This window comes from Cherax quadricarinatus, chromosome 51 (genome assembly GCF_038502225.1).
Source record: "Cherax quadricarinatus isolate ZL_2023a chromosome 51, ASM3850222v1, whole genome shotgun sequence".
NCBI lineage: Eukaryota > Metazoa > Arthropoda > Malacostraca > Decapoda > Parastacidae > Cherax > Cherax quadricarinatus.
Genome location: NC_091342.1, coordinates 3,656,483 through 3,666,278, shown reverse-complemented (window position 1 = coordinate 3,666,278; position 9,796 = coordinate 3,656,483). Strand labels below are relative to the sequence as shown.

The window sequence follows — 9,796 nt, the reverse complement described above, 5'->3', positions numbered from 1 at the left end:
ACATTTATTGCGGAGACGTTTTACCCACACGAGCTATATCAGTACCATGACTGAAGAAGCTTCTGTGAGCGAAACATCTCCTCACGAAATATCCCAGTAAGGCAACAAACATAAGAACATAAGAAAGAAGGAACACAGCAGCAGGCCTACTGGCCCATGCGAGGCAGGTCCAGTTCTCAAAGAAATAAACCAAATAAAAACAGAGAGTATTTCCCTGCTGTCATTGTATTTATTTCAGAATACACCAGTACCAAACGTGTCTTATTTACAAACATCTAAGTATACCAGTACACACGTGTCTTTATTTACAAACATCCTGGGTTGTCATTCCATCTTTTACAGACTTTACACACCGGATCTCGCCTGTTCAGTGATCCTGGAGAGCCTAGTCAAGTTAGTAAGCCTGAGATCAATCTATCATCATCGTCACCAACATCATCATCATCATCATCATTATCATATCATAATCACCATCATCATCTTTGTATTTCTGTTTGCATTATTATTATTATTATTGTTATTATTATTATTATTATTATTATTATTATTATTATTATTATTATTATTATTATTATTATTATTATTATTATTATTATTATTACAATTATCATTATTATTATTATTATTATTATTATTATTATTATTATTATTATTATTATTATTATTATTATCATTATTATACAAAATTACAACAAAATAACATAATAATAATTTTGTATCATAATCAGAGGGTCGATACAGCTTCATTATAATTGCCAGTGCCAGAGAGTGCCGTTACTTACTGGCACTACCATTTTTAAGTACCAATAAAACTTAATAATGAATGCTAAAACAAGGCACCATAATTTGTGTTAGCTGGGTGTGACGAGTGCCAGTATATTCACACCACAAGTGCCGAAAATAATGGCACCTGGTGCCAATAAACTAGTCCTGGATAGTTTGAAAGTAGTGCCAGCACGCACACACAAACATGTATACTCACACTTAGGCACACACACACACACACACACACACACACACACACACACACACACACACACACACACAAGATGAGTCACAGGGATGTTAGGAAGTACTCCTTCAGTCATAGAGTTGTCAGGAAGTGGAACAATCTGGAGAGTGATGTAGTGGAGGCAGGATCCATGCATACATTTAAGAAGAGGTATGATAAATCTCATGAAGCAGGGAGAAGTGGACCTAGTAGCGACCAGTGAAGAGGCGGGGCCAGGAGCCATGAATCGACCCCTGCAATCACACCTAGGTGAGTACAACTAGACGAGTACAAACACACACACACAGAGCGAGTGGTGAGGAGAAATTACCGACACAGTGGACCAGTGGATCGAGCCCACACAGTGGACCAGTGGGTCAAACTCACACGGTAGACCAGTGGATCGAACCCACTCCACCCATTTAGTCAGAGATACGAACCCACAAAATTCGTCGATGGACAAGCAGTCCTATCAGTGGTTGTTCCTGGATACCCCCGAAAGGGCTCTTGATCCGAGGAAATGAACCTTTCTTCCCCTTCCTCGGATCAAACATAACTTCCTCCCATTCCCATCAACATTTTTAAGTGAAAAAATTATTTTTATTAGTAATATCAGATCAATTATTTTTTCCCCTCCCATATACACAGTAGTTCAAGCAAACTATTTACAATTATTCAGGTAAATTATTAATAACTTATTCTAAAAATACTGTTTATTCCATTGAAGTTGACAAATGATACACTGATATTTGTCTTAAAACTACAAATACAATAGTCATACATGGATAGAATCCATCTTCTGATATATATATATATATATATATATATATATATATATATATATATATATATATATATATATATATATATATATATATATATACATATATATAAATATACAAATAAACATATGCATATATATATATATATATATATATATATATATATATATATATATATATATATATATATATATATATATATTATATATATATATATAATATATATATATGTATATATATATATATATATATATATATATATATATATATATATATATATATATATATATATATATATATATATATATATATATATATATATATATATATACAAATATATATATATTATCATTTTTATTATATATATTTTTTCACTTATTTTACATAACTTTTAAGTGAGTTAGAAGGCAGATGGAAAATAAAGACAATGAATAAAATATATTTTTGTCTTTGTGTACACATGATTGTTTTCGTCAAAAGGTTGAGTACAAAAGAGAGCCTGTGTGTGTGTGTGTGTGTGTGTGTGTGTGTGTGTGTGTGTGTGTGTGTGTGTGTGTGTGTGTGTGTGCGTGTGTGTGTGTGTGTGCAAGGGTGAGAGAGTGAGTACATCTGATGGTCGTGTCGTGAAAAACATTTTACACACTATGTACTAAAACACAAATTGAGTAGTGGTGGGTAACATCACTTAGGAGAGAGGGAGAGTGACTGGCCAGTCGATCCTGTCTTCAGGACCTTCTCTCTGGGAGTGCGGAGTGCTGTCGCCCCTTCCTTCCCTGGTAGGAGGGATTGTTGTCGCCTCGTTCTTTCCTGGGAGGGATTGTTGTCGTCCCTTTCTTCCCTGGTAGGAGGGATTGTTGTCGCCTCGTTCTTTCCTGGGAGGGATTGTTGTCGCCCCTTCCTTCCCTGGTAGGAGGGATTGTTGTCGCCTCGTTCTTTCCTGGGAGGGATTGTTGTCGTCCCTTTCTTCCCTGGGAGGAAAGATTGTTGTCACCTCTTTCTTTCCTAGGAAGGATTGCTGTCGTCCCTTTCTTTGCTGGGAGGAGGAATTTTTTTCGTTCCTTTCTTTCCTGGGAGGAGGGATTGTTGTCGCCCCTTTCTTGGGAGGAGGGATTGTTGTCGCCCCTTTCTTGGGAGGAGGAATTGTTTTCGTCACTTTCTTTCCTGAGAGGAGGGACTGTTGTTGCCCCTCTCTCTCCTGGGAGGGGGGATTGTTGTCGTCCCTTTCTTGGGAGAACAGACTGTTGTCACCCCTTTTCCAACCGGAACTAGGGATTGTAACCAACCCTTTCTTTCCTGGGAGGAGGGATTGTAACCACTCCTTTCTTTCCTGGGTGTTAGGATTGTAATCCGCCTTTCTTCCTGTCAGTAAGAATTGCAACCATTTTTTTCCCTGGAAGGAGGAATTGTACATTTTTCCCCCTCGTAGAACCAAATCTTTTGATATCAACAGGACTTTTGGTTCGATAACTTGGTTCAGAAAACCTAAGAACGGTGGAACCACACAGTAGGCCAACCGACCCTTGTATATAAAGAAGACACCCGTGGCTAGTTGAGTAATTTGACTGTGAAGTTATTTCTGTTAGTATGGTTTGTACATATTTTTTTCTGGGTATATAGGATTATTCAAGTTTTCCCCTTAATAATAAGTACTATAGTAGGGCCGATGTACAGTGGAACCCTGGTGTTTGAACTTAATTGGTTCCTTGGAGGTGTTCAAATTGCGAAAAGTTCGATGTGGGAAATAGTATTTCCCAGGCCTTAATTATCAGTCCCTCACTCTGGAGATGGTGAACTGACTCTTCCAAAAGTCTCTGAAAGTTAGGTCAGTGTCAGAAGTCACTTCAAACCACTTTTGAAACAAGGCTTTCCTGTAAAGATTTTTCACAAGTGAATTTTAAATTCAATGTGTTCAGACTCCAGAAAAACGTTCAAAGACCGGGGTCAGCTTTTTCTGAACAAAATTGTTCGAACTCCGGTTCGTTCGAGGTCCTGTTCGCTCAAACACCGAGGTTCCAATGTACTTTATTTTTTCCCTTGAGAGCAGAGATTATCTACTTCTCTTTCCTCCAGCGGTGAAGATTGAGCAAAAATCATCTTTTCACTATTAAATAGCACATAATCATTTTTTTAAATAGGAGTAATTGTTCACCTTTGTTCTGTCCAGGAACTATTGAGGACTCTCCATCCTTCTACCCAGAAAGGAATAAGGGATTGTCATCCTTCTGCCTAGGAACTAATGAGCATTCACCATGAGGGAATGAGAAATCATCATTCTTCTGCCCAGGAACTAGCGAGTGTCCACTGTCCTTCAACTCAGGAAGAAATGAGAATTCCCCATCCTTCTTTCCCAGGAAAAAAACTGAGAAATCAGCATCCTTCTTCCCAAGGACTAGCCAGCATTCACCATCCTTCAACCCAGGAAGAAACGAGAATTCACCATCCTTCTTTCCCAGGGAAAAAATAAGAAATCATCATTCTTTTGCCCAGGAACTAGCCACCATTCACCATCCTTCAACCTAGGAAGGAATGAGAATACACCCCCCTTCTTCCCAGGGAGGAATGAGCCATGCTCATACATCATTCCTACATCTTCACCCTCCTTAGGAAGGAGTAAATGATGTCCCATGGCAGACATCATCATTATCATCATCACGAATATGAATGTTAGAATCAACATGGTTGGTATCCTTTGTACATAGTATGAAATAATAGTTCATATGTACACTCGTAAACTTTTAGTACACCGTAAAGTAATTCTCAAGCTCCTCTTCGAACGGCATCACACATAAAAAAAAAAAGTCACTTTGTATACAAACACACTTCTACATTAATGTTTGAAGACTGATAATATCTCCTTATTTGTTATTTCACACTATCAGTGCTCATTTTCATTACCCTGTGAGTCACTATCACTACCTGGGATGGGGAGTCATTATCAATACCCCGTGGGTCACTTATCAAAACCCTGAGGAAACGGGGGTCAGAATCCTCACCCCGGTGGTTTTTCTTAATTGGTGGAGCAGCTTGGTTCCTCACCCACACACAGCGTCTGTCCACGGTCGTGACCTTAACATAGCGATATTTTCCCCCTTAACAATGGGTACTGTCAGATAGATAACTCATCAAAATACCACAAGTATAGTATCTCTCAGGTCTTATGATAATTATAGTTATATTTCTAAAGTTTTGTCCAGCACCCAGACACACGTCTGTTGTATTTTTTTTTAAATTTCCCATACACGAACTTGCGTGTCCATTTGTGTCTTGTATAATCAGTTAACCACAACTAATAAATGTATTTACAAAATTAAAATGAGTCTGTGATGCATAAAACACAGAAGAAAATGTTTTCAATATAAAAATTCTTGGGTCCTCCTCCATTAATGTTAAGCTCATCTCTCCTCTGACCTCTTTGTATGGGAGGGGGAGGGGGAGGGGAGGGGGGTTCCAGAGGTCGAGTCACAGTTTCTGGCAACGAGTGTGTATCCTGTCTGTCCTTATGTCCATGTGCAGCTGGATGCATTTGTGTGTAATTAAGTGAATGTATACATAGGTCTCTCCTGTAGCTGTCATGACTGTTACGACTCTTCAAGGTTCCATACGCAATGCTTTCTCTCTCAGTGAGGCTGTGTTTTCTGCTAAGGGTGAGGTATGATGGGAGGTGTGTGTTCAAAGGATTCAAGGGGGCATTCCCCCCCCCTCTCTCTCTCTTGGCGAATTCCCTCCTTCGTCCCAATGTATGACGTCACGCCTCCTAAGGTGATTGGCAGTCTGACAAGCTTGACCAATCAGTGGGTGTCTCTGACATGCCTAATTGGATGACGTGGCTACTGCTGATTGGCAATCCGACAAGACAGCCCAAGACCTGAGCGAGTGAAGCCATTAATTGGTGAACCAACTCGCTGATTTGTTCGGAAATTAAATTTCTTAGACATTCCAGTCCATAATCTTGTGTGTACAACAATTTCAGCTTCTCCACTTAAAACAGCAAGTAATAGTCATCTTTCTTGAACAATTGTGTTTTTTCTTCTCTACCATCGCTCGTGGTCGTCATTAACACCTCAGCTATGATACTCAACCATCAGCACTACCTTGTTTACACGGGGTTTATTTGCACTTTGTTTACACGAAGATAAGCCACGCTTCCTTGTGCACAAGACGATTTAAGTCTCTATTATTTACATGAAGAAACACAGAGAAGTTCAACGCCTTATTGTTTACAAAATGCAGATGGTCAATGCCTCTGTGTATATACCAAGACGTTCAGTGCCTCAGTCTTCACAGCAAGAAGTTCAATGCCTCTGTGTTTACAGCCAAGATTATGAACTCTTCATTGACTACTAGATCTAGATGATAAACATCTCAGAGTTTAGAAACCCCAAGTGTTGAGCACCACATTGCTTACAAGCCCTAGACACAAGGTGTTCCTTGCCACGAGAGAGAGACAGAGAGAGAGAGAGAGAGAGAGACTTGAGTATTCAACACAGCTTGAGATCTCATTAATCCATCTTGGCCCTTCCAGCATCTAGCCTCACAGAGAGAGACACGGATCGGGTAACAGATAACGAAGAGGAGGAGGAGGAGGAGGAGGAGGAGGACTCTTTAGATGTCGTCATCGTGATCACGTTGTGGCTGTCTTCGAGGTAATCTCATCATCTGGCGAAGAAGATGAAGCTGGAGCACACCACCAGGAGGAAGAGAAAGGAAAGCCTCGGTACAGCCGTCGAACTCTCGCCTCGCTGCATAGCTGCCGGGTGCTCCCCTGCTATAGAACAAGCAAAGTTATTATTATTATTATTATTATTATTATTATTATTAGTAGTAGTAGTAGTAGTAGTAGTAGTAGTAGTAGTAGTAGTAGTAGTAGTAGTAGTAGTAACTAAAGTGTAATGAACACTTGTCAATGCTCAATAATAATCCATATATAGACAGACACTCAGAAGATTTAATTAATCTGTATATTTCGACCCTCCCTTCATCTGCTGAAGAGGACCCCAGAACGAGGTCGAAATATACAGATCAATTAATCTCCTGAGTTTCTGTCTTCATGTGAGCTATTCTTGAGAATTATTATTATTATTGGTTTATTTGGTGTAGTTGTGATGCAGTTCCTGGGCCTATCAGCAAAATTATTGCACAAGTTTTAGGATTGACATTTGATGGATTCTAACCCCACACCACTCAAAAATATTAATTCACAAGGGCAGTAATGGAGCGGAGTTTTGTAACAATCTTAGACACGCCTGCAACTCCCGGATAATATAATATGCAAGTTACATGGTGGGAACGCCCACAGTGTGCCAGTGGTGTTTTTTATGTTATTGCAGTATGATGGTAACACCTATAGTGAATGTTATATGTTGAAGTTACAGTGTGGAAACAAAGGCTAACAATGTCTGCCTGCAATAGTCCATCATACAGGATAGGTTTCTCACACACGGGAGTGAAATCTGACAGTCTGAGCTGGGAAACTTCAGCAGAGAGGTGAGAATATCATCAAAGCATTCCACTGTAGGTTCAGTAGCTATGGGAGACTTTAAGGTTTCGTTCCAGCAGCTCTGGGGTTCCTGTTACATTGGAATTACTATGTCTCAGATTGATGTGTCTCGCAGACAAGACGGGGAGGGAAATACGTAAGATTTGACCAAGAAATAATAAAACTTTTGTGTATGTGTGTGTGCGTACTCACCTAATTGTACTCATCTAATTATAGCTGCAGGGGTCGAGTCTCAGCTCCTGGCCCCGCCTCTTCAATGATCGTTACTAGGTCCTCTCTCTCTCTCTGCTCCCTGAGCTTTGTCATACCTCGTTTTAAAGCTATGTGTGTGCGTGTGTGTGTGTGTGTGTGTGTGTGTGTGTGTGTGTGTGTGTGTGTGTGTGTGTGTGTGTGTGTGTGTGTGTGTGTGTGTGTGTGTGTGTGGACAAACTCGTAACTAATTCATTCACTAACAGTTCCACTTAATATATTGCAAACTTTTCATTAATTTTTCTACTGTACTTATGTTTAACATCAAATCAAGCTACATTATAGCTGCATAATATTCATATACATTAGCCATGTATATCAGACAAATACATTAGCCCACTCGGGTTCCTTTGCCGCACCGACGCTCACTGAATAATTTTACATAATAAATAACTTTCTTTTAGCAACAACAACAAAAATTTGTCTACCTTTTCCCATCCATTACGTACAAACACACACACACACACACACACACACACACACACACACACACACACACACACACACACACACACACACATCTGGTCTCCCTGCAACAAGTGTACTCATTAACGCTAAGGAACCATTAATAAAGGGGAAACAGCAGAAGCTTCCGCGTGTGTCAGAGGGGAAGTGTTGGTGTTGGGGAGCAATCCTTCCCCTCTGTTGTCGAGGCTAAGGCAAGGTAGCGGTGAGAGAGAGAGAGAGAGAGAGAGAGAGAGAGAGAGAGAGAGAGAGAGAGAGAGAGAGAAACAGGCAGGTAAGTAAATTAAAAATCAGCAATAATGGTTTTAATGTATTAATACTACTAATAATGAATTATTATTATTATTATTATTATTATTATTATTATTATTATTATTATTATTATCTTTATTATTATTGACTTTCAAAACGTTCTCTGCATGTTTTTCTTTATTTTGGTTTCTCTTCTCTCTCTCTCTCTCTCTCTCTCTCTCTCTCTCTCTCTCTCTCTCTCTCTCTAAGACCCTACAGTGCTCTTTAACGTAGCTAACAATACAACAAGCACTGCCTTCACTGCCGCGCCTTCCAAAAGTGAATTGTAACGAGTACAATCATCTACTGTAGGAGTAACAATCATTAGAAACTTGGCTTAACGATGCTCTGATTAGGTAGCAGCGAGAACCAGCTGCCTCACTCTTCTGAAGATGGCTATCAGAGTCCAGCGAGATGAAGAATTACTTAGAAGTTTGCTTTGATGATGTGTCTGATTTGTTAGGTAAAGGCCACAAGTGCAACTAATGTGGCATTTTATTGTGGCAACGTTTCGCTCTTTAGGAAGCTTTGTAACGGCTTGATGAAGCTCCTGGAGAGCGAAACGTTGCCACGATAAAATGTCACATTAGTTGAACTTGTGTCCTTTTACTTAACATAATGTTGTAATTCTACCAAAATTAATACAGCGAGTATGATTTGCTTTGATGATATGTATGAATGTGTATGAGTTTGCTGATGACATGTGTTTGTGTATATTTTTGTGTTGACATGTTTTTTGATGAGATGTGTTGATGACATGACTGGTAGAGGTGTTCATGTTTGGAAAGTAAAACACACACACACACACACACACACACACACACACACACACACACAACCTACCTCTAAGCACATAAACGGTGACAGTGGCTGGAGCTGCATTTTCCGGGGCGCAGGTGTAATTACCAGAGTGTTGAGGACCCACATCAACTACCACCAATCTCGACCATCCATCCATGGTGTGTACCGCTACGTCCTTCTTGCCCGAGTACTGCACCACCTCACCGTTATGGTACCTGCAGAGGGGAGAAGCATTAGTACCTGTGGAAGGGGGAGGGGTGGAGTTAACACCTGAGAGAAGGAGGGGGGAAGTTAGTGCCTTGAGGGAGGGGGGCAGAGAGAACTTGAGGAGGTGAAGGGGTTGATTATCTGGTGAAGGGAGTTAGGTTAATACCTGAGTAAAAGGGGAAGGGGAAGGGGGATTTGGAAAGGGGGAGGAGTTTATTTACGTGAAAGGGGGGGGGTTGACTACGAGATAGATTAGGCTAAATCCGGTTCAGTTAGGTTAGGTTAGGTTAGGTTAGGTTAGTTTTCATTATGATATTTTTTGTTAGATGACAGTGTGTGTGTGTGTCTAGCTCTTTGTACATAGTTGAGGCAAGATAGTATAGCAGAAGGCTCTCTCCCTGCCCTCCACTCTGTATCACTGTTCTTCTCCGTGTAAACTCTTACATAAACATTTTTGTTGCCCATCTTTCCTCGGAGTTTCAAGACACTGAATTGCGTAGTTGAGTCGCCTTG

The 9,796-nt window shown here is 40.0% G+C and overlaps 1 protein-coding gene across 1 annotated transcript in view; it reads right to left on the bottom strand.

Moving 5' to 3' along the window:
- Positions 1 to 2,174: 2,174 nt before the first annotated feature.
- LOC138854170 (protein CEPU-1-like) overlaps positions 2,175 to 9,796 on the bottom strand; it is a 329,359-nt gene continuing 321,737 nt past the window's right edge. Inside the window, exons 5-6 of the mRNA XM_070095678.1 lie at positions 9,119 to 9,291; positions 2,175 to 6,538 (exon numbers count right to left, since the gene is read on the bottom strand). Coding sequence (XP_069951779.1) covers positions 6,426 to 6,538; positions 9,119 to 9,291 — 286 coding nt within the window. The 3' untranslated portion in view covers positions 2,175 to 6,425. The remainder of the gene's footprint in view (positions 6,539 to 9,118; positions 9,292 to 9,796) is intronic.